The 25,300-nt window shown below is 37.0% G+C and overlaps 2 protein-coding genes across 54 annotated transcripts in view; one reads left to right on the forward strand and one right to left on the reverse strand.

Moving 5' to 3' along the window:
• Positions 1-1,234: 1,234 nt before the first annotated feature.
• LOC103025969 (serine-rich adhesin for platelets-like) lies at positions 1,235-19,624 on the forward strand. Of its 50 annotated transcripts, XM_049482526.1 has the most exons (41): positions 4,781-6,879; positions 6,979-7,172; positions 7,290-7,399; positions 7,499-7,617; positions 7,716-7,862; positions 8,004-8,203; positions 8,327-8,436; positions 8,536-8,654; positions 8,753-8,899; positions 9,028-9,227; positions 9,343-9,452; positions 9,552-9,670; positions 9,769-9,915; positions 10,044-10,243; positions 10,359-10,468; positions 10,568-10,686; positions 10,785-10,931; positions 11,060-11,259; positions 11,375-11,484; positions 11,584-11,702; positions 11,801-11,947; positions 12,089-12,288; positions 12,412-12,521; positions 12,621-12,739; positions 12,838-12,984; positions 13,113-13,312; positions 13,428-13,537; positions 13,637-13,755; positions 13,854-14,000; positions 14,143-14,342; positions 14,463-14,572; positions 14,688-14,806; positions 14,914-15,084; positions 15,681-15,880; positions 15,992-16,101; positions 16,190-16,308; positions 16,409-16,576; positions 16,720-16,919; positions 18,271-18,380; positions 18,477-18,595; positions 18,715-19,624. In XM_049482526.1, exons 1-41 carry the CDS (start codon positions 6,682-6,684, stop codon positions 18,721-18,723), a joined length of 5,859 nt encoding a protein of 1,952 aa, XP_049338483.1. In that variant the 5' UTR covers positions 4,781-6,681; the 3' UTR covers positions 18,724-19,624. The 50 variants fall into 50 exon arrangements, with proteins under 50 accessions (XP_049338507.1, XP_049338504.1, XP_049338522.1 ...); XM_049482550.1 differs by lacking the exons at positions 8,327-8,436; positions 8,536-8,654; positions 8,753-8,899 and having other exon boundaries at positions 1,235-6,879; positions 8,004-8,177; positions 9,202-9,227; XM_049482527.1 differs by lacking the exons at positions 11,375-11,484; positions 11,584-11,702; positions 11,801-11,947 and having other exon boundaries at positions 11,060-11,233; positions 12,263-12,288.
• The window catches only part of LOC111191213 (nuclear factor 7, ovary-like), a 430,228-nt gene continuing 423,741 nt past the window's right edge, over positions 18,814-25,300 (reverse strand). For all 4 annotated transcript variants that reach the window (XM_049482620.1, XM_049482619.1, XM_049482617.1 and 1 more), the window contains exons 6-7: positions 22,290-22,316; positions 18,814-22,183 (exon numbers count right to left, since the gene is read on the reverse strand). In XM_049482620.1, coding sequence (XP_049338577.1) covers positions 21,636-22,183; positions 22,290-22,316 — 575 coding nt within the window. In that variant the 3' untranslated portion in view covers positions 18,814-21,635. The remainder of the gene's footprint in view (positions 22,184-22,289; positions 22,317-25,300) is intronic.

Consider the following 25,300-nt stretch of genomic DNA (forward strand, 5'->3'; position numbering starts at 1 on the left):
GAAACTTCAAAGGGACAAACAACAGCTGATTCTGGAACTTCATCTGAAACATCAACAGAATCTGGAACTTCAAAAGAAAGAACAACAACACATTCTGAAACTTCAAAGGGACAAACAACAGCTGATTCTGGAACTTCATCTGAAACATCAACAGAATCTGGAACTTCAAAAGAAAGAAAAACAACACGTTCTGAAACTTCAAAGGGACAGACAACAGCTGATTCTGGAACTTCATCTGAAACATCAACAGAAACTGGAACTTCAAAAGAAAGAACAACAACACATTCTGAAACTTCAAAGGGACAGACATCAGCTGATTCTGGAACTTCATCTGAAACATCAACAGAAACTGTAACTTCAAAAGAAAGAACAACAACACATTCTGAAACTTCAAAGGGACAAACAACAGCTGATTCTGGAACTTCATCTGAAACCTCAACAGAAACTGTAACTTCAAAAGACAGAACAACCACACATTCTGAAATTTCAAAGGGACAAACAACAGCTGATTCTGGAACTTCATCTGAAACCTCAACAGAAACTGTAACTTCAAAAGAAAGTACAACAACACATTCTGAAACTTCAAAGGCACAAACCACAGCTGATTCTGGAACTTCAAACATAATCACAACAAAATCTGAGACTTCAAAAGAAACCACAGCTGATTCTGGAACTTCATCTGAAACATCAACAGAAACTGGAACTTCAAAAGAAAGAACAACAACACATTCTGAAACTTCAAAGGGACAAACAACAGCTGATTCTGGAACTTCAAACATGATCACAACAAAATCTGAGACTTCAAAAGAAACCACAGCTGATTCTGGAACTTCATCTGAAACATCAACAGAAACTGGAACTTCAAAAGAAAGAACAACAACACATTCTGAAACTTCAAAGGGACAAACAACAGCTGATTCTGGAACTTCATCTGAAACATCAACAGAATCTGGAACTTCAAAAGAAGGAACAACAACACGTTCTGAAACTTCAAAGGGACAAACAACAGCTGATTCTGGAACTTCATCTGAAACATCAACAGAATCTGGAACTTCAAAAGAAAGAAAAACAACACGTTCTGAAACTTCAAAGGGACAGACAACAGCTGATTCTGGAACTTCATCTGAAACATCAACAGAAACTGGAACTTCAAAAGAAAGAACAACAACACATTCTGAAACTTCAAAGGGACAAACAACAGCTGATTCTGGAACTTCATCTGAAACCTCAACAGAAACTGTAACTTCAAAAGAAAGAACAACAACACATTCTGAAACTTCAAAGGCACAAACCACAGCTGATTCTGGAACTTCAAACATGATCACAACAAAATCTGAGACTTCAAAAGAAACCACAGCTGATTCTGGAACTTCATCTGAAACCTCAACAGAAACTGGAACTTCAAAAGAAAGAACAACAACACATTCTGAAACTTCAAAGGGACAAACAACAGCTGATTCTGGAACTTCTAACGTAATCACAACAGAATCTGGAACTTCAAAAGAAACAACAGCAGATTCTGGAACTTCAAACATAATCACAACAAGATCTGAGACTTCAAAAGAAACCACAGCTGATTCTGGAACTTCATCTGAAACATCAACAGAAACTGTAACTTCAAAAGAAAGAACAACAACACATTCTGAAACTTCAAAGGGACAGACAACAGCTGATTCTGGAACTTCATCTGAAACATCAACAGAAACTGTAACTTCAAAAGAAAGAACAACAACACATTCTGAAACTTCAAAGGGACAGACAACAGCTGATTCTGGAACTTCATCTGAAACATCAACAGAATCTGGAACTTCAAAAGAAAGAACAACAACACATTCTGAAACTTCAAAGGGACAAACAACAGCTGATTCTGGAACTTCATCTGAAACATCAACAGAAACTGGAACTTCAAAAGAAAGAACAACAACACATTCTGAAACTTCAAAGGGACAAACAACAGCAGATTCTGAAGCTTCATCTGAAACATCAAACGAAACGGTAACTTCAAAAGGTAAAACAACATTAATACCTAGGACATCAAATGAAAGAACAACAGATTTCGCAACTTCAAAGGGCAGAACAACAGCGAATTCTCCAACTTCAAAGGGCCGAACAACAGTTGATTCTGGAGCTTCATCTGAAACAACAACAAAACCTTTAACTACAAAAGAAAGAACAACAAAAGAATCTAAAACTTCAAAAGGAAACACAGCTGATTCTGGAACTGCATCTGAAACAACAACAAAACCTTTAACTACAAAAGAAAGAACAACAAAAGAATCTGAAACTTCAAAGGGAAGAGCAACAGCAGATTCTCAAACAACAGCTGATTCTGGAGCTTCATCTGGAACAACAAAAAAAACTGTTACTTCAAAAGAAAGAACAACAACAGATTGTGAAACTTCAAAGGGACAAACAACAGCAGATTCTAGAACATCAAAGGGAAGAACATCAGCAAAGTCTTGGTCATCAAATGAAAGCCCAACAGCAGAATCAAATGAATCTGTAACTACAAAAGAAACAACGTCAACATTGAGAACTTCAAAAGGAAAAACAACAACAATTTCTGTAACTTCAAAGGGAAGAACAACCACAGATTATAGACCATCAAAGGGAAGAACATCAGCAAAGTCTTGGTCATCAAATGAAAGCCCAACAGCAGAATCTGGAAGTTCAAAAGAAACATCATTTGAATCTGAAACTTCCTCTGAGACATCAAATGAATCTGTAACTACAAAAGAAAGAACAACATCAAAATCGAGAACTTCAAAAGGAAAAACAACAGCAGTTTCTGTAACTTCAAAGGGAAGGACAACCGCAGATTCTAGACCATCAAAGGGAAGAACATCAGCAGAATCTTGGTCATCAAATGAAAGCCCATCAATAGAATCTGGAAGTTCAGAAGAAACGTCAGTTGAATCTGAAACGTCAGCTGAAACATCAAATGAATCTGTAACTCCAAATGTAAGAACAACATCAAAAGGAAAAACAACAGAAGCTAAAACTTCAAAAGGAAGAACAGAAGCTGTAACTTCAAAAGGAAGAACAGAAGCTGTAACTTCACAAGGAAAAACAACAGAAGCTAAAACTTCAAAAGGAAGAACAGAAGCTGTAACTTCACAAGTTAAAACAGAAGCTGTAACTTCAAAAGGAAGAACAGAAGCTGTAACTTCACAAGGAAAAACAACAGAAGCTAAAACTTCAAAAGGAAAAACAACAGCAGTTTCTGTAACTTCAAAGGGAAGAACATCAAAATCTGGGTCATCAGCTGAAAGCACAACAGCAGAATCTGGAATTTCAAAAGATACAACGTCACTTGAATCTGAAGCTTCATCTGAAACATCAAACGAAACGGTAACTTCAAAAGGTAAAACAACATTAATACCTAGGACATCAAATGAAAGAACAACAGATTTCGCAACTTCAAAGGGCAGAACAACAGCGAATTCTCCAACTTCAAAGGGCCGAACAACAGTTGATTCTGGAGCTTCATCTGAAACAACAACAAAACCTTTAACTACAAAAGAAAGAACAACAAAAGAATCTAAAACTTCAAAAGGAAACACAGCTGATTCTGGAACTGCATCTGAAACAACAACAAAACCTTTAACTACAAAAGAAAGAACAACAAAAGAATCTGAAACTTCAAAGGGAAGAGCAACAGCAGATTCTCAAACAACAGCTGATTCTGGAGCTTCATCTGGAACAACAAAAAAAACTGTTACTTCAAAAGAAAGAACAACAACAGATTGTGAAACTTCAAAGGGACAAACAACAGCAGATTCTAGAACATCAAAGGGAAGAACATCAGCAAAGTCTTGGTCATCAAATGAAAGCCCAACAGCAGAATCAAATGAATCTGTAACTACAAAAGAAACAACGTCAACATTGAGAACTTCAAAAGGAAAAACAACAACAATTTCTGTAACTTCAAAGGGAAGAACAACCACAGATTATAGACCATCAAAGGGAAGAACATCAGCAAAGTCTTGGTCATCAAATGAAAGCCCAACAGCAGAATCTGGAAGTTCAAAAGAAACATCATTTGAATCTGAAACTTCCTCTGAGACATCAAATGAATCTGTAACTACAAAAGAAAGAACAACATCAAAATCGAGAACTTCAAAAGGAAAAACAACAGCAGTTTCTGTAACTTCAAAGGGAAGGACAACCGCAGATTCTAGACCATCAAAGGGAAGAACATCAGCAGAATCTTGGTCATCAAATGAAAGCCCATCAATAGAATCTGGAAGTTCAGAAGAAACGTCAGTTGAATCTGAAACGTCAGCTGAAACATCAAATGAATCTGTAACTCCAAATGTAAGAACAACATCAAAAGGAAAAACAACAGAAGCTAAAACTTCAAAAGGAAGAACAGAAGCTGTAACTTCAAAAGGAAGAACAGAAGCTGTAACTTCACAAGGAAAAACAACAGAAGCTAAAACTTCAAAAGGAAGAACAGAAGCTGTAACTTCACAAGTTAAAACAGAAGCTGTAACTTCAAAAGGAAGAACAGAAGCTGTAACTTCACAAGGAAAAACAACAGAAGCTAAAACTTCAAAAGGAAAAACAACAGCAGTTTCTGTAACTTCAAAGGGAAGAACATCAAAATCTGGGTCATCAGCTGAAAGCACAACAGCAGAATCTGGAATTTCAAAAGATACAACGTCACTTGAATCTGAAGCTTCATCTGAAACATCAAACGAAACGGTAACTTCAAAAGGTAAAACAACATTAATACCTAGGACATCAAATGAAAGAACAACAGATTTCTCAACTTCAAAGGGCAGAACAACAGCGAATTCTCCAACTTCAAAGGGCCGAACAACAGTTGATTCTGGAGCTTCATCTGAAACAACAACAAAACCTTTAACTACAAAAGAAAGAACAACAAAAGAATCTAAAACTTCAAAAGGAAACACAGCTGATTCTGGAACTGCATCTGAAACAACAACAAAACCTTTAACTACAAAAGAAAGAACAACAAAAGAATCTGAAACTTCAAAGGGAAGAGCAACAGCAGATTCTCAAACAACAGCTGATTCTGGAGCTTCATCTGGAACAACAAAAAAAACTGTTACTTCAAAAGAAAGAACAACAACAGATTGTGAAACTTCAAAGGGACAAACAACAGCAGATTCTAGAACATCAAAGGGAAGAACATCAGCAAAGTCTTGGTCATCAAATGAAAGCCCAACAGCAGAATCAAATGAATCTGTAACTACAAAAGAAACAACGTCAACATTGAGAACTTCAAAAGGAAAAACAACAACAGTTTCTGTAACTTCAAAGGGAAGAACAACCACAGATTCTAGACCATCAAAGGGAAGAACATCAGCAAAGTCTTGGTCATCAAATGAAAGCCCAACAGCAGAATCTGGAAGTTCAAAAGAAACATCATTTGAATCTGAAACTTCCTCTGAGACATCAAATGAATCTGTAACTACAAAAGAAAGAACAACATCAAAATCGAGAACTTCAAAAGGAAAAACAACAGCAGTTTCTGTAACTTCAAAGGGAAGGACAACCGCAGATTCTAGACCATCAAAGGGAAGAACATCAGCAGAATCTTGGTCATCAAATGAAAGCCCATCAATAGAATCTGGAAGTTCAGAAGAAACGTCAGTTGAATCTGAAACGTCAGCTGAAACATCAAATGAATCTGTAACTCCAAATGTAAGAACAACATCAAAAGGAAAAACAACAGAAGCTAAAACTTCAAAAGGAAGAACAGAAGCTGTAACTTCAAAAGGAAGAACAGAAGCTGTAACTTCACAAGGAAAAACAACAGAAGCTAAAACTTCAAAAGGAAGAACAGAAGCTGTAACTTCACAAGTTAAAACAGAAGCTGTAACTTCACAAGGAAGAACAGAAGCTGTAACTTCACAAGGAAAAACAACAGAAGCTAAAACTTCAAAAGGAAGAACAGAAGCTGTAACTTCACAAGGAAAAACAACAGAAGCTAAAACTTCAAACGGAAGAACAGAAGCTGTAACTTCACAAGTTAAAACAGAAGCTGTAACTTCACAAGGAAGAACAGAAGCTGTAACTTCACAAGGAAGAACAGAAGCTGTAACTTCACAAGGAAAAACAGAAGCTGTAACTTCAAAAGGAAGAACAGAAGCTGTAACTTCACAAGGAAGAACAGAAGCTGTAACTTCAAAAGGAAGAACAGAAGCTGTAACTTCACAAGGAAGAACAGAAGCTGTAACTTCAAAAGGAAGAACAGAAGCTGTAACTTCACAAGGAAAAACAACAGAAGCTAAAACTTCAAAAGGAAGAACAGAAGCTGTAACTTCACAAGTTAAAACAGAAGCTGTAACTTCAAAAGGAAGAACAGAAGCTGTAACTTCACAAGTTAAAACAGAAGCTGTAACTTCACAAGGAAGAACAGAAGCTGTAACTTCACACGGAAGAACAGAAGCTGTAACTTCACACGGAAGAACAGAAGCTGTAACTTCACAAGGAAAAACAGAAGCTGTAACTTCACAAGGAAGAACAGAAGCTGTAACTTCAAAAGGAAGAACAGAAGCTGTAACTTCACAAGGAAAAACAACAGAAGCTAAAACTTCAAAAGGAAGAACAGAAGCTGTAACTTCACAAGTTAAAACAGAAGCTGTAACTTCACAAGGAAGAACAACAGAAGCTGTAACACAACAAACCTTAACAATCAGTAAATGCAACATGTTAATCTCCACAATGGATAAAAGTGCAGCTAATAGATCTTCATCAGAGGGATTTTTGAATATATCTCAAGTAGCTGATCTAGCCTTGGGTTCTGCAGGAGGACACAACACAGAAATCATCAAGCAAATATTTTATTGTCTGAAGGAAGAAAATACTTTGCAAGAATTCTTGGAAACTCTGTGCAATAAATCAAAGGTAAATTGAAATATTGATGACAATTAAATCAGTTAGACTTAGACTTACACTTAAGTATTACAAAATAACAATTGACTAATCCTGTTCTTTCATTTCTAGACTATAGAACCTGCGGTGAGGGACTTCATGATGAATCAGACATTTGGTATAATCAGTGCTCAGTTCTCCCAGTTCTCCAGAGCTGATTGGAATGACTGGTTTTGTATCAGACTGGTTCCTCTCCTCCCCAGTCTGACTGCAGAGATGCTAAAAACTATAGTAGCAAAGGTCGACTGTGGCGTTTACCAAATAATGTGAGTGGGTGTTTCACTGTGTTGGAAGATCATCCTTCCTTTTACAAAAGACATGGTTTTGATGTAAAAGATCAAACCATAAATAAATAAAATATGAATTTGATTGTTTCCTGACAGAGTTCAAGGCTTGAACATGGCATTTGAGAACATGCCTTTGAGTTCTCAGAAGGACATCACGCTTGTTCTGGTGAATTACCTGAAGCAGTCTCAGAAACTCAATGGTTCAGGTAATTACTTTAACCCCTGATCACTGACTCATCTTTATATTGAATCTTAAGGACCTTCTTTATGTTTTTAATGTTGTATCATTGACTGATCTGTTACAGGCACACCTTGCAAATCGGACACTAATAATTCCAATGCTTGGCTTTTGATCAACTTCGGCAAATTCTACATCCATGCTAATCTGGTTGATCTGCAGCTGCTCAATCCTGATTTGATTAAGGTAGGAGACTCAACCCTGGGAACAAGATTCATTGCAGGAGTCAATGTTGTAAAATCTCTGCAGAGATTAATGAATAACCTCTTGATCTTCTTTTACAGAATACGACCCAAGTCTCTTATCTGAACATCAGTTCTGAAGCACTTCAGAATGCAGATATGATGAAAGTGGTTTTTGATCGTCTGAAGGAAGGCAATGCTTTGAAGAACGTTCAAGAGTTCCTGATGGTTCTTTCTAACGTCTCAAAGGTAAAGTCGATTAATTGATTGAGGTAGATGTCCTGTAGCATTGATTTTATGGAAGTTCTAGATATTATGTCCTTCATAAAAACTCTGGCAAACCTTCTGTGAACAAAGAACAACTTCCATTCGTATTTCTCTCCTTTTCAGACGATACAAATAAATCCTGTGGTGAGGGACTTCATGATGAATCAGACATTTGGTATAATCAGTGCTCAGTTCTCCCAGTTCTCCAGAGCTGATTGGAATGACTGGTTTTGTATCAGACTGGTTCCTCTCCTCCCCAGTCTGACTGCAGAGATGCTAAAAACCATAGTAGCAAAGGTCGACTGTGGCGTTTACCAAATAATGTGAGTGGGTGTTTTACTGTAGTGGAAGATCATCCTTCCATTTACCGCTTTGTAAAAGACAATTTAAATATGAAAATTAAATTTGTAACTAATCATAATATAAATTTGATTGTTTCCCAACAGAGTTCAAGGCTTGAACATGGCATTTGAGAACATGCCTTTGAGTTCTCAGAAGGACATCACGCTTGTTCTGGTGAATTACCTGAAGCAGTCTCATAAACTCAATGGTTCAGGTAATTACTTTAACCCCTGATCACTGACTCATCTTTATATTGAATCTTAAGGACCTTCTTTATGTTTTTAATGTTGTATCATTGACTGATTTTTTACAGGCACACCTTGCAAATCGGACACTAATAATTCCAATGCTTGGCTTTTGATCAACTTCGGCAAATTCTACATCCATGCTAATCTGGTTGATCTACAGCTGCTCAATCCTGATTTGATTAAGGTAGGAGTCTCAACCCGGGTAACAAGATTCATTGCAGGAGTCAATGTTGTAAAATCTCTGCAGAAATGAATGAATAACCTCTTGATCTTCTTTTACAGAATACGACCCAAGTCTCTTATCTGAACATCAGTTCTGAAGCACTTCAGAACGCAGATATGATGAAAGTGGTTTTTGACCATCTGAAGGAAGGCAATGCTTTGAAGAACGTTCAAGAGTTCCTTACGGCTCTTTCTAACGTCTCAAAGGTAAAGTCAGTTAATTGATTGAGGTTGATGTTCTGTAACATTTATTTTATGGAAGTTCTTCATGAAATACTCTTGCAAACCTTCTGTGAACAAGGAACAACTTCCATTCTTATTTCTCTCCTTTTCAGACGATACAAATAAATCCTGTGGTGAGGGACTTCATGATGAATCAGACATTTGGTATAATCAGTGCTCAGTTCTCCCAGTTCTCCAGAGCTGATTGGAATGACTGGTTTTGTATCAGACTGGTTCCTCTCCTCCCCAGTCTGACTGCAGATATGCTAAAAACCATAGTAGCAAAGGTCGACTGTGGAGTTTACCAAATAATGTGAGTGGGTGTTTCACTGTGGTGGAAGATCATCCTTCCTTTTACAAAACACAGTTTTAATATGTAAATTAAATCTGTCTATAAATATAATTCAAATTTGATTGCTTCCCAACAGAGTTCAAGGCTTGAACGTGGCATTTGAGAACATGCCTTTGAGTTCTCAGAAGGACATCACGCTTGTTCTGGTGAATTACCTGAAGCAGTCTCATAAACTCAATGGTTCAGGTAATTACTTTGACCCCTGATCACTGACTCATCTTTATATGGAATCTTAATGACCTTCTTTATGTTTTTAATGTTGTGTCATTGACTGATCTGTTACAGGCACACCTTGTAAATCGGACACTAGTAATTCCAATGCTTGGCTTTTGATCAACTTCGGCAAATTCTACATCCATGTCAATCTGGATGATCTGCAGCTGCTCAATCCTGATTTGATTAAGGTAGGAGTCTCAACCCTGGGAACAAGGTTCATTGCAGGAGTCAATGTTGTAAAATCTCTGCAGAAATGAATGAATAACCTCTTGATCTTCTTTTACAGAATACGACCCAAGTCTCTTATCTGAACATCAGTTCTGAAGCACTTCAGAATGCAGATATGATGAAAGTGGTTTTTGACCGTCTGAAGGAAGGCAATGCTTTGAAGAACGTTCAAGAGTTCCTGACGGTTCTTTCTAACGTCTCAAAGGTAAAGTCAGTTAATTGATTGAGGTTGATGTTCTATAACATTTATTTTATGGACGTTCTTCATGAAAAACTCTTGCAAACCTTCTGTGAACAAGGAACAACTTCAATTCCTATTTCTCTCCTTTTCAGACGATACAAATAAATCCTGTGGTGAGGGACTTCATGATGAATCAGACATTTGGTATAATCAGTGCTCAGTTCTCCCAGTTCTCCAGAGCTGATTGGAATGACTGGTTTTGTATCAGACTGGTTCCTCTCCTCCCCAGTCTGACTGCAGAGATGCTAAAAACCATAGTAGCAAAGGTCAACTGTGGCATTTACCAAATAATGTGAGTGGGTGTTTCACTGGTGTGGAAGATCATCCTTCCTTTTACAAAAGACAGTTTTAATATGCAAATTAAATCTGTATATAAATATAATTCGAATTTGATTGTTTCCCAACAGAGTTCAAGGCTTGAACATGGCATTTGAGAACATGCCTTTGAGTTCTCAGAAGGACATCACCCTTGTTCTGGTGAATTACCTGAAGCAGTCTCAGAAACTCAATGGTTCAGGTAATTACTTTAACCCCTGATCACTGACTCATCTTTATATGGAATCTTAAGGACCTTCTTTATGTTTTTAACGTTGTATCATTGACTGATCTGTTACAGGCACACCTTGCAAATCGGACACTAATAATTCCAATGCTTGGCTTTTGATCAACTTCGGCAAATTCTACATCCATGTCAATCTGGATGATCTGCAGCTGCTCAATCCTGATTTGATTAAGGTAGGAGTCTCAACCCTGGGAACAAGGTTCATTGCAGGAGTCAATGTTGTAAAATCTCTGCAGAAATGAATGAATAACCTCTTGATCTTCTTTTACAGAATACGACCCAAGTCTCTTATCTGAACATCAGTTCTGAAGCACTTCAGAACGCAGATATGATGAAAGTGGTTTTTGACCGTCTGAAGGAAGGCAATGCTTTGAAGAACGTTCAAGAGTTCCTGACGGTTCTTTCTAACGTCTCAAAGGTAAAGTCAGTTAATTGATTGAGGTTGATGTTCTATAACATTTATTTTATGGACGTTCTTCATGAAAAACTCTTGCAAACCTTCTGTGAACAAGGAACAACTTCAATTCCTATTTCTCTCCTTTTCAGACGATACAAATAAATCCTGTGGTGAGGGACTTCATGATGAATCAGACATTTGGTATAATCAGTGCTCAGTTCTCCCAGTTCTCCAGAGCTGATTGGAATGACTGGTTTTGTATCAGACTGGTTCCTCTCCTCCCCAGTCTGACTGCAGAGATGCTAAAAACCATAGTAGCAAAGGTCAACTGTGGCATTTACCAAATAATGTGAGTGGGTGTTTCACTGGTGTGGAAGATCATCCTTCCTTTTACAAAAGACAGTTTTAATATGCAAATTAAATCTGTATATAAATATAATTCGAATTTGATTGTTTCCCAACAGAGTTCAAGGCTTGAACATGGCATTTGAGAACATGCCTTTGAGTTCTCAGAAGGACATCACGCTTGTTCTGGTGAATTACCTGAAGCAGTCTCAGAAACTCAATGGTTCAGGTAATTACTTTAACCCCTGATCACTGACTCATCTTTATATGGAATCTTAAGGACCTTCTTTATGTTTTTAACGTTGTATCATTGACTGATCTGTTACAGGCACACCTTGCAAATCGGACACTAATAATTCCAATGCTTGGCTTTTGATCAACTTCGGCAAATTCTACATCCATGTCAATCTGGATGATCTGCAGCTGCTCAATCCTGATTTGATTAAGGTAGGAGTCTCAACCCTGGGAACAAGGTTCATTGCAGGAGTCAATGTTGTAAAATCTCTGCAGAAATGAATGAATAACCTCTTGATCTTCTTTTACAGAATACGACCCAAGTCTCTTATCTGAACATCAGTTCTGAAGCACTTCAGAACGCAGATATGATGAAAGTGGTTTTTGACCGTCTGAAGGAAGGCAATGCTTTGAAGAACGTTCAAGAGTTCCTGACGGCTCTTTCTAACGTCTCAAAGGTAAAGTCGATTAATTGATTGAGGTAGATGTCCTGTAGCATTGATTTTATGGAAGTTCTAGATTTTATGTCCTTCATAAAAACTGTGGCAAACCTTCTGTGAACAAAGAACAACTTCCATTCTTATTTCTCTCCTTTTCAGACGATACAAATAAATCCTGTGGTGAGGGACTTCATGATGAATCAGACATTTGGTATAATCAGTGCTCAGTTCTCCCAGTTCTCCAGAGCTGATTGGAATGACTGGTTTTGTATCAGACTGGTTCCTCTCCTCCCCAGTCTGACTGCAGATATGCTAAAAACCATAGTAGCAAAGGTCGACTGTGGCGTTTACCAAATAATGTGAGTGGGTGTTTTACTGTGGTGGAAGAACATTCTTCCATTTACCGCTTTGTAAAAGACAATTTAAATATGAAAATTAAATTTGTAACTAATCATAATATAAATTTGATTGTTTCCCAACAGAGTTCAAGGCTTGAACATGGCATTTGAGAACATGCCTTTGAGTTCTCAGAAGGACATCACCCTTGTTCTGGTGAATTACCTGAAGCAGTCTCAGAAACTCAATGGTTCAGGTAATTACTTTAACCCCTGATCACTGACTCATCTTTATATTGAATCTTAAGGACCTTCTTTATGTTTTTAACGTTGTGTCATTGACTGATCTGTTACAGGCACACCTTGCAAATCGGACACTAATAATTCCAATGCTTGGCTTTTGATCAACTTCGGCAAATTCTACATCCATGTTAATCTGGTTGATCTACAGCTGCTCAATCCTGATTTGATTAAGGTAGGAGACTCAACCCTGGGAACAAGATTCATTGCAGGAGTCAATGTTATAAAATCTCTGCAGAAATGAATGAATAACCTCTTGATCTTCTTTTGCAGAATACGACCCAAGTCTCTTATCTGAACATCAGTTCTGAAGCACTTCAGAACGCAGATATGATGAAAGTGGTTTTTCACCGTCTGAAGGAAGGCAATGCTTTGAAGAACGTTCAAGATTTCCTGACGGCTCTTTCTAACGTCTCAAAGGTAAAGTCAGTTAATTGATTGAGGTTGATGTTCTGTAACATTTATTTTATGGAAGTTCTTCATGAAAAACTCTTGCAAACCTTCTGTGAACAAGGAACAACTTCAATTCCTATTTCTCTCCTTTTCAGACGATACAAATAAATCCTGCGGTGAGGGACTTCATGATGAATCAGACATTTGGTATAATCAGTGCTCAGTTCTCCCAGTTCTCCAGAGCTGATTGGAATGACTGGTTTTGTATCAGACTGGTTCCTCTCCTCCCCAGTCTGACTGCAGAGATGCTAAAAACCATAGTAGCAAAGGTCGACTGTGGCGTTTACCAAATAATGTGAGTGGGTGTTTCACTGTGGTGGAAGATCATCCTTCCTTTTACAAAAGACAGTTTTAATATGTAAATTAAATCTGTATATAAATATAATTCGAATTTGATTGTTTCCCAACAGAGTTCAAGGCTTGAACATGGCATTTGAGAACATGCCTTTGAGTTCTCAGAAGGACATCACCCTTGTTCTGGTGAATTACCTGAAGCAGTCTCAGAAACTCAATGGTTCAGGTAATTACTTTAACCCCTGATCACTGACTCATCTTTATATGGAATCTTAAGGACCTTCTTTATGTTTTTAACGTTGCATCATTGACTGATCTGTTACAGGCACACCTTGCAAATCAGACACTAATAATTCCAATGCTTGGCTTTTGATCAACTTTGGCAAATTCTACATCCATGCTAATCTGGTTGATCTACAGCTGCTCAATCCTGATTTGATTAAGGTAGGAGATTCAACCCTGGGAACAAGATTCATTGCAGGAGAAAATGTTGTAAAATCTCTGCAGAGATTAATGAATAACCTCTTGATCTTCTTTTGCAGAATACGACCCAAGTCTCTTATCTGAACATCAGTTCTGAAGCACTTCAGAACGCAGATATGATGAAAGTGGTTTTTGATCGTCTGAAGGAAGGCAATGCTTTGAAGAATGTTCAAGATTTCCTGTCGGCTCTTTCTGACGTCTCAAAGGTAAAATCGGTTAATTGATTGAGGTAGATGTCCTGTAGCATTGATTTTATGGAAGTTCTGGATATTAAGTCCTTCATGAAATGCTCTTGCAAACTGACTGTGAACAAGAAACAACTTCCATTCCTATTTCTCTCCTTTTTAGACGATACAAATAAATCCTGTGGTGAGGGACTTCATGATGAATCAGACATTTGGTATAATCAGTGCTCAGTTCTCCCAGTTCTCCAGAGCTGATTGGAATGACTGGTTTTGTATCAGACTGGTTCCTCTACTCCCCAGTCTGACTGGAGAGATGTTAAAAACCATAGTAGCGAAGGTCGACTGTGGAGTTTACCAAATAATGTGAGTGGGTGTTTTTACTGTGGTGAAATCCTTTCCTTTTTAAGGGCGTATTATATACATGGTTTTGGTGTCGAAGCGGAATTCAGTGATTAGTGATTTGAATTTTTTTTTTCCCATCAGTGTTAAAGGCTTGAACATGGCATTTGAGAACATGCCTTTGAGTTCTCAGAAGAACATCACACTTGTTTTGTTGAATTACCTGAAGAATTCCTGGAAACTCAGTGGTTCAGGTGATTTGTTTGTATTTTGTTCACTACTTATTTGTTTCATTGCATGTTTTGTATCTTGTTTCTTAGTAAGTTGTTATATATTTGTAACACTGTGTTGTTGACCAATTTGATGCAGACTCACGTTGTGGATCTGACACCATTACCTCCACGGATTGGCTTTTGGCAAACTTTGGCAAATACTGTGTCCATGTAAGTTTGGAAGATCTACAGTCAATCAATCCTGAGTTTTCTAAGGTAGGAGCCTCACATACATACAGTAGATTCCCGGCTAGGATAAATGTGGTTCAGCTCATGATGAAATATACAGAAATATATTAAAAGTTCTGAATATTTTTTTGTAGCTTCCATCGCTGGGACTGTTCAAGGAGTCTCAGGTCTACTACCTGAACATAAGTGGATCTGGATCCAGTCAGAACACAGATATGATCAAAGCTGTTTTTGACCAGATAAAGGAAGGCAATGCTTTGACAAATCTTCAGCAGTTTTTGGGGGCTTTTGCAAATAGCTCAAAGGTACAGTTTTCCACTTAATTTATACTGTCCTGTATTCTGTATCCATTTCAACCCTTTGGCTCGTCCTCTCTGTTTTGTGCTTTCATATCTAGGGGTAGGGTGTCCCAATTCAATGGAAATGTGCCCCAGTTTAATGTATAGTTGCAATATTTGATAGACTTTTTGTCATATCAAGCATAATAAATCTAGTAGTTCTTGTCAGTAGCTAGCTATCTAGTTAACTTTCACATTCCACCTTAAATGGTGCAACAGATGTAAACAGAGGCTGCAGCATTTAAGATGGAACTAAATAATCAAGTAAAACTAAAGATAATAAAGCTATTTCTGCTTGCCATTGCAGAGAAATTAAGGAACAGTATATAGGACAAGTATAATGAATAGTTAACCAGCAGCTAGGTTGCTGAACTTTAGCTATATTTGTATCGACTGCTTGAAGGGTTTACTAATCCTTAGGAAAAGTATTACCCCCCCCCCTTTCTTTTGGACTTTTAACTCAATTTGTTCTATGGGGTAATGGTGCAAAAAATACCTTTGAAATACCTTTATGTGCTTGTAATTTGAAAGGAAAGACTAAATAAATAAATTTCTCTTTTCAGACAGTACAACTGCAACCTGCGCTGACTGACTTAATGATGAATCAGACGTTTGGCATAATCAGCAGTTATTTCTCAAGCTTTTCCAGAGCTGAGTGGGATGACTGGTTTTGTGTTAAACTGGTTCCTCTTTTCCCCAGTTTGACTTCAGAAATGCTAAAAACAATATTAGCAAAGGTCGACTGCAGCACTTACCAAATAATGTAAGTGGATGTTTACTGTGGTAAAAAAAAAACATGCTGCTTTTTTAAAAATACAGTTTTGGTGTGTAAAGAGAATATATACAATAAAGTATTTTATGTATTTCTCCACAGTGTTAAAGGGCTGGACATGGCTTTTGACAAAATGTCTCTGAGTAAACAGAAGGACATCACACTAGTTTTGATGAATTACATGAAACAGTCTCAGAAAGTCAGTGGATCAGGTAATTAATTTATATAATCTACTTAGGTACATATTTATATTGCACTTTTCACATTGTTTTAAAAACTCTTGACTTTTTTTTCACACAGGCTTACCCTGTAGATCCGATACCAATACTTCCACTGCCTGGCTTTTGGTAAACTTTGGCAAATTCTCTATCCATGCAAGTTCGGACGATCTGCAGTCACTCAGTCCTGATTTTTCTAAGGTAGGGGTCTTGAGCCAATGCAAGAATTTTGCTTGTAGCATCAATGTTGTGAAGTTAACAAAGAACTGAGTTCGAACTTCTGAATCTTCTTCTTTTGCAGGTTCCATCACTGGGATTATATAATGTGTCTCAAGTCTATTATCTGAACATGAGTTCTGAAGCACTTCAAAACACAGATGCGATAAAAGTGGTTTTTGACCGTTTGAAGGAAGGTGATGCTTTGAAGAATCTTCAAGCGTTTTTGGCGGCTCTTGCTAACAGCTCAAAGGTAAAGCCATTAAGTTACTTCACCTTATTCTATTCTAACTTTAAATATAGAGTTTTTTACATATAAAATCTTTTCATACAAAAACACTTATAAAATGGCAAAGTATAACTGACATTTCTTCTATTTTTTACTCTCTATTCTAGACTTTACAATCACAACCCTTGGCGAGGGACTTCATAATGAATCAGACATTTGGCATAATCAGCAGTCGATTCTCCAACTTCTCAAGAGCTGATTGGAATGACTGGTTTTGTAGTAAACTGGTTCCTCTCCTCCCCAGTCTGACTGGAAATATGTTAAAATCTACATTAACAAAGGTCGACTGTGGCGTTTACCAAATAATGTGAGTGCATTTTACATTGTTATCCTTCTTTTTTGTATGTTTTTTGAAATTAAATAAGCAACATTTGCTGGAAAGTGCTGGAAATGTGAATTTCTCCTTAAAAAAGCCCACTTGTAAAATATTAAGTTTAAACAGAAAAAAATAGTTTTTGAAATGATTACAGCAGTTTGAAAAAGAGAATGTCAAATAAGACTCTGTGAAGTGGAATTTCATTCTTAGTAACGTTGCTTTTAGCTTGCTAATTGCTAATTTAACAGAAATCTTACTACTTTAGTGTAATTATGAAAGATTAAATGATGAGAAATATGTAAGCAAATGAAAGTCTATTTAGCCACACTGTTTTATTACACTCTGTTTTATTAGGAAATGACAATTAAAACCATTAATGTGTAATACCTTTTCCAGCCGGTTCTTAACTGGTGCATTCAAGAATTTGCATTCACATCACATGTCGTACATGAGGTGGAACAGAATTGTATTCCCACAATCCAGTTTACACCAAACGAGCAATTTGAAAATAGATAAATATATAGACAAAATTCAATTCATTATTATAGTGTTGTTATGAAATAACCAACTTTTAGGAGGAGGAACTGAGCCTAAAAATCCATCATCCTTTAAATCTTTAAATTCACTTCTCTCACATATTATAAGGAGTTTTTGCAACCTTCCACCACTCTATCTCCGCCCTTTCACTCTGATATATCTCCCTAGGAAAGCCTGAACTCCAGCCCAAAGTACTTTATCCATGAGCTGTTTTAAACTAGCAAACCAATAATAAAAAGTAATAATACATATGAAACTTATAGAAACTTGACACTATTGATAAAAAAGGTACATCATTTAACCAGAATGGAAAGGAAAAACCTGAGAAGAAACAGAATTAAAGAAACTGACATTTGGGTTTAATCTCTGTACTATATAAATACAGTATAACCAGTCAAATATATGATACTCTTCAGAAATATTTGGATTTAAGAAGTGGAACAAGTGGATTTCTAAAATGTGCCCAAAATATCTACAATCAATGATAAAATGACACTATATAAGACATTAGTAATTTAATAATATGTGATAATGTATAATATTGAAAAATGCACCCTTCCATGCGAAAGCTCTGCACATGGGCCAATCATTATGGATGTGACTGATATTCATTTAATATTTATATATTCATATTTAGGTCTGAATCCATGTCCAAGTCATCAGATTTGTGACTTGAATTGACCACTGTGATTCTAGCAACACTTGAGCTTTTAAACAGAGTTAAAAACTAAAAAAACAAATACAGAAAAAAAGCTTTGAAAAAGTGATGAACTCAAGTAATTTGGATTTAACTGTTTCCCAACAGTGTTAAAGGACTGAACATGACATATGAGAACATGAGTGGGAGTAAACAGAAGGAAATCACACTTGCTTTGGTGAATTACCTGAAGGACATGCAGAAAATCAATAGTTCAGGTAATTAATTTAGACCATCTCCTCACATATATTGACGTTCTTTTTGTTTTAGTACACAGCCTTTTGATAACTTCTTATTCTAATGCTTTCTTACAGGTATACCTTGCAGCTCCACCACTAACACTTACACTGACTGGGTTTTAGCCAACTTTGGCAAATACTCCACCAGTGTGAGTCAGGAAGATCTGCAGTTGCTTAATAAAGGTTTCTTTAAGGTAAGAGACTCTTACAACAGCTTACAGACTCTTACAACTCTTAAAATCCATTTAAAAAAGAATGTAATACAACTTGAAGAAATTTAACTAATGCCTTTTACATTTACTTTTTCTTTTAGATGACATAAATGGAGTTTACATTTAAAAATGACTGAAATTCCAACTTTCACTACATCTGAAACAATGGCAAGAGCTGGGACTGGATTTTTTAAAGAAAAAAATGCCACATGCTGTGAATACATTTTGCTGTTTTAATTGTTGAGTATATTTACATTTCTACACTAAATATCAAAACATTCTATGCCACAGCCGAAACTGCTCTCCTACTTTTTCACAAATACTTGTGCAAAAGTAACCACTATTATGTCTGTATTATCCATTTCCATTCCATTTTCCATTTTTCCTGTCCACCAATTAGTCTAGTACTTAATCACCTAAGAATTTAATGTGATTTGCTGTGATTAGTCATATATCAATTATTTATTATGTAATCAAACAAAATTTTAAATCACATATATTTATAGTTACTTTCCTCACATATTAAAGTATATTATATTTATTTTAGTGAAACATGATTATATTTTGGGTTATGGGTGGTCCTGGTCATATATCTCATGTTAGATTATCTTTGTTTAGTCTGGTCTGCACAGCTGACATTCAAAACCATAGCATCTGCACGGTTTGAATGAGTTGTTTTACATAGAATCATAGTACAAAGCACTTCAGAATTAAAATGTGTGTATTTTGGGATAGTTAGTCAATTCTTACTCTTTGAGGGAACTTGACAGGCGATCTAAAGTCTTGAAGTTTGAGTTTGTGTACCGACAGTCAATGCTTTGTTGTATCCAGGTAATGAATGCTAAAACAATTTAACATTTCTTATTTGTAACTTATTTTCTGATATTATTTTGTTATTATGACACTAATCATTAATGTTTTAAACTAATGCTATTGCATGATTTTTCTTCTTCTTTTGGCACTGAAAAACTGTTTTTGTCTGATTACTTCAAATAAATCTGACAGAAGCAATGTTTGGACTGTTTAATTCAAGAGGGGCAGCAGGTTCAATAAATCAATCAATTAATCAATCAATCAATCAATCAATCAATCAAACAATGTAGCCTACACAATACATACAATATGTAGCCTCAGCTTACCTGTAAGCTTATTAATATGCTGTTTAAAAGTATATTCTACTTGAATTTTGGGCTGTTCGAATTTAATTGCATGCCTTTTGGTTACTGCAATGCTACCAGCACATTCAAATGCCATTTGAAGTGTATTTTTGGAGAGGAACATTTTGGACAATAAGTATTTTTCTTTATGTTTTGAAGATCCTCTGAGTTAGCTGGAGTTATTGTTTAGCAACTTAGAACATCATCTAAAATGAATGAATCTAATATGTATTTCTTTTAGTCCCAAGATGGTTATCTAACTTAGAAGCCTAAGACTTTGGGCTGTTTGAATTTCATTGCATGCCTTTCAGCTACTGCAATGCTACAGGCACATTTTAATGCCTTATGAAGTGATTTTTTTCATCTTTTGAAGATCATCTAAGGCAGCTGGAGTTCAGCAGGTTACAACATCAGCTCCAGTTGAGGTTTGCCAGATGTGATTTGTTTTAGTCCCAAAAGTTATCTAACTTAGAGTTTGGCTGAGAAAGAGAAGCCCAATAATTTTGGGCTGTTTGAATTTAATGGCATGCCTTTCAGCTACTGCAATGCTACAAGTACATTCAAACACCTTTTGAAGAGTGTTTCTGGAGAGGAATGTTTTTAGTCCTTATTGCTATATTTGGATGATAACGTGTTTTTTTCTTCATCTTTTAAAGCTCATGTGAGGCAGCTGGAGATAATGTTTTGCAGGTTGAAATATCAGCTGAAGTTGAAGTTTGCTAAAGGTATTTTTCTTTTTGTCCCAAGATTGTTTTCTAGCTTAGAGTTTGCTGAGAAATAGAAGCCCAATGATTTTGGGCTGTTTGAACTTAAGTGCATGCCTTTCACCTACTGCAATGCTACATGCAAATTTTAATACCTTATGAAGGGTATTTTTGGAGAGGACGTTTTCAGTCCTTACTGTTATATTTCAAAGATAAGTGTTCTCATCTTCATCTTTTGAAGATCATGTGAAGCAGCTGGAGGTTACAACAACATCAGCTCAAGTGGAAGTTCACTAAATGTCATTTCTTTCAGTCCCAAACATATTATCTAGCATAGATTTTGGCTGAGAATAGAAGCCCAAGGATTTTGGGCTGTTTGAATTTAATTGCATGCCTTTCAGCTACTGCAATGCCACAAGCACATTCAATGCTTTATAAAGAGTATTTTTGGGGATTAATGTTTTCAGTCCTTACTGCTGTATTTGGATGATAAACTGTTTATTTTTTCATCTTTTGAATATTATGAGGGAGCTGGAGTTAGTATTCAGCAGCAACAAGTTTGCTGAAATTTCAGCAATTTTTTAGTCCAAAGTTTGTCACTTGGGAAAGTGATTCCCATAGAGGGGATGTAAACTGACTCAGAAAAAGTAAGAGTGACAGGTAACTGGAAATCTCAACAAACTGTGACAGGATATCAATTCAGAAAGTAATCCCAGTCTTGGCAAACCTGATCATTTCCATTACAAAGCCTTAAAAATGTCCTGTGATAATTATTGTAGGAGTCTGATCCATTTTACAACCTTATACTGGTAAAGTAAACATGATTAAAGCCATTATAAACAATTCAGATATTACTGATTTATTCTATATAAGGGTTTATATTTCATAATTCATTCATATTACGTCACACCACAGGACATTCTGCATTCTGTTTACCTCACAATAAAAATCTAAATAAAGTTCTTACGTAAAACATAAGTCTATTTTACATCACTAACAGAAACTTTATGGAGGAAAAAAACACCTAATTAATATTTTTACTTGATTACTGTAAAATCATGCATCGTTTAACCCACCCGTTTATATTTTATATATAAATAGAAAGATTAACTTTTTTTGTGTAAAAAATCAGAGAAAATATTATTTTGGGGTAAAAGAAGCTCATTTATGATGATGAACAGGAGTGATGATCAGTGGAGCTGAGTTTTTACCTCCATCATTGAGACAGGGACTGAAGTATGGATAGATTTTTTCAGTGAAAGACTGACCAGTGAAAGAGTAGATATGAGAGCTGGTATCAACGTCATAGAAGGAGACCAGACCCTCCTCATAATCCACAAACACCCCCACCTTCTGGAGAACCTGATTTAAGGAGAGGAGGACAGGGGGAGAATCACGAGCTTTATATTCAGTTTCATTCCTCAGCCATATAGACCAGAGTCCATTCTCAGGACTGGCTTTAATCTTCCCCTTCCTGTTACTGGACTCACTGATCACTCCTAAATCCCAGTTACTCTTCCCTCTGACCTGAACCTCATAGTAAAACCTCCCTGAGGAGAATCCCTCCTTTCCCAGAACACAGGAACACTGATTAAACCTCTGTGGAGAATCAGGAATTTTCTGTCGGATGTTTCCGTGTTTCACCTGTTTCCCATCATCAGACAGCATGAGATCAGGATGAGCTGTATCAGGATCCAGAGTCACATCCACTGAGAGAAACACACACAATTTAAACCCATTTTAACATCATACAGCACCAACTACACAACATACACACTCTGTATTTAGTCATGTGATCAGGAAGAGACAACATACCTGCATATTGTTGAATTCTCTTCAGTTCTGTTCAGAAAAGAATAATAAACAATAGAAACGACTGTCAGAATTTAAATTATGTTTAATTAACTGTTTAATGAGGTCTGATTAATATGAAGTACAGTAGATAATATTTGATGGAAATTCCAGCACAAAACTAGAGTTCATCATTATTATCTGATGTATAAAATTACACCATTGTTTCTGTATTTAATTTAATATTTTAAAATACTAACAATCTAACTCCAGACTGTTTTATTGTAATTGTGATTCATTCCTGTGTACAATCTTTTGGTTTTTGATCAGATGATTTTCACATGGTTACTGATATTTTTGCATATTTTGTCCCATAAGAATGGACTGATTAACCCTTTAAAGATAAACATAATACAAATAACGTGCAACACCCAACTCTCAACACTAGATACCTGACCAACCACCTGAGACAGAAGAGCAACCACCTAGAACACTACAGCTAGCACTACACTGGCTAGCAGCCACCAAGCAATCACTTAGCAACATTATGAGTTATCGTAGTAACCACGTAGCAACAACACAGCAACTAGCTGGGCTACCATAGAAACCATCCAGAAACAACACAGCAACCACATGGATTACAATAGGCCAACCACCTGGGATACCACAGCTATCAAGTCACGCCAAATTAATTTTAATAGTCATAAAGCAGCTTATGGGAAACAGTAAGAGGACATGAGATCAACAATACATAAACTATATCAAATATTTTTAAAAATCACATAACGCCATAGCAACCGACTGGATTATCATAGCAACACCATATCAACTACCTGGAATACCACAGAAACCACTTAGCAACATTGTGGCAATTACCTGGTTAACCCCAGCAACTGAGTAGTGACTACCTAGGAAGTTCATTGCAACCACTCATCAACACCATAGGAACCACCAGAGATACAATAACAACTAAAGAGCAAATACAAAAAATGCCAAAGCAACCACCTAGCAACACCATGGAAACCAGATGGAATATAGAAACAGCTTTCTGATCTGTTAACGTTCTACATTTTCATCAGGAATTACACTTTTCTCATTTTTAACGTATTTTTATTGTGTTTTTGCAAAGTTTCCACAACGTTTCGCAGTTTTGGAGGAACATCATCGTCATCATCATTAAACTTCATATGACTCACATCCAATACCTGAAACTCCTGCCAGGTGCTTCTCTACACTCTCCCACCTCATCCACTGCCCCTGTTTCCCTTGTAAAGATGCAGCTGGTATCTATTGGTCGTTCCTCTGGTGTTTTGGACTTGCTGAATTTAATAAAGTAAATAGGAGAGAAAATCTAAGCTCTGACTGATCAGTAGATACTCACTGATCTCAGAAAGCTTCTCCATCTCCTCACTGAGGGCTTCCTGAAGCTGTGATAGAACTCTCAGAGTCTCCACCTTCAGATGAGTGTTAATCCTGACGTCAGTCCAGGTCTTGGTGGGTGGGGGTCTGCAGAGGGAGGGGTAAACCTACAGTACAGCAGGAGAGAGGAGAAACCCCTCAGCATGGGCAGTGCTGTCCTGTGCTGGACTGCATTACTATTGAGGAACAGAGGGACTCTGACCTGTAGGAGGTGGAGGTGGTCCTCAGTGTGGGAGATCTGCTCCAGCTCAGTGTCTCTCCTCTTTAGCTCAGTGATTTCCTGCTCCTGCTCTTTAATCAGCTCTTCAGCCTGCCTCTCTGCTGCTTTCTGCTCCTCCTCCATCACCTCCAGCAGCTCCGCCTGGCTCCTCTCAATGCAGCGCACCAGAGCCCTGAAGACCTCCACACTGTCTGCTTTCTCCTTCTCTGTGTTTTTCTGACCAATCCAGACCAATCACATTCATCACAATCACAAAAGAGTGGAAGTGACTGAAGGCTGGAATGTTACTGATGTGATATTAGAAACAGTCAAATAAAACTCAGACTCACCTTATTGAGATCTACAGAGTGATTGATCTCCTCAATCTTCTTCATTCGGTCCTGGATCATCTGCTGAACATCTGCCTGTGTCTTCCCCAGCTGAGTCTATGGACATTAGACACATTATAAGAAAGACGCTCATTAATCTGAGGAATCTGTAGCATAGAAAATAAATGAGGGGTAATTCAAGTGAATAATTCTTTCTCTAAATATCTGACCTTCTTCTCTCCACTCTCCTGCTCTACAGGAACAGTGCTGTGAGTCTTGTGGTCTGTCTCAGTGCAGAACCGACACACACAGGTCTGGTCGTCTCTACAGAACAGCTCCAGTGGTCTCTCATGATTCTGGCAGATGTAGTCCTGCAGGTTCTCCACAGGGTCCATCAGCTTGTGGTTCTTCAGTGCAGGAACTCTGAGATGACGCTCCAGGTGAGTTTTGCAGTAGGAGGTCATGCAGTCCAGACAGGACTTCAGAGCATTGTTTTTATTTTCAGAGCAGATGTCACAGAGCACATTCGTAGGTTTCTCTGAAGATCTGCTGGATTCCACCTGAAGTGACTTCACACAGAGCTCAGGTTTTCTGGAGGAAGCCATGACTGATAGAGGAAACACAGACATCATGAAGATCCAACATTTTTCATGATAATTCATCAATAACTCAGTGCAGTAGGGGATCCTGACTCAGGTAATATATGCAAGAGCTAGCAAATGGTTTCATGCTGTAGCTGCTTTCCTATCAAATTATATACTAGTTCAATCCAGAACATCAATGTAAGTTAAAGTTGTGGAGTTTTGAAATAACTAAAGTACCACATCCTCTCCAAACTCCTCTCCAATATTACACAACTTCTCTATGTTCTACTCATCATACAACACCATAGACGAAAACATGTTTGGATGACCACTCCTCACCAGTCTACTGTGTGACTGAGCTCTTTTATCTGGAGCATCTTCTCAGTAAGTGGTCTTACTCTCAACAGAAAACCGATCAAAGTGGCGCCGTTCAAATAGGATTTTATGATATAATTAATTAATTTAATAAATTTATCTTTTAACGTAAATGCATACATAAACAGT

Source organism: Astyanax mexicanus, chromosome 8 (assembly GCF_023375975.1).
Source record: "Astyanax mexicanus isolate ESR-SI-001 chromosome 8, AstMex3_surface, whole genome shotgun sequence".
Taxonomy (NCBI): domain Eukaryota; kingdom Metazoa; phylum Chordata; class Actinopteri; order Characiformes; family Acestrorhamphidae; genus Astyanax; species Astyanax mexicanus.

Bases quoted from the DNA above. Each gene is read 5' to 3' on its own strand.
- LOC103025969 (XM_049482550.1), top strand. From the start codon at position 1,318: ATGATCACAACAAAATCTGAGACTTCAAAAGAAACCACAGCTGATTCT. The intron at 9,453-9,551 runs GTAATTACTTTG...GATCTGTTACAG, and splicing joins TCATAAACTCAATGGTTCAG to GCACACCTTGTAAATCGGAC. The intron at 16,102-16,189 runs GTAATTAATTTA...TTTTTCACACAG, and splicing joins TCAGAAAGTCAGTGGATCAG to GCTTACCCTGTAGATCCGAT.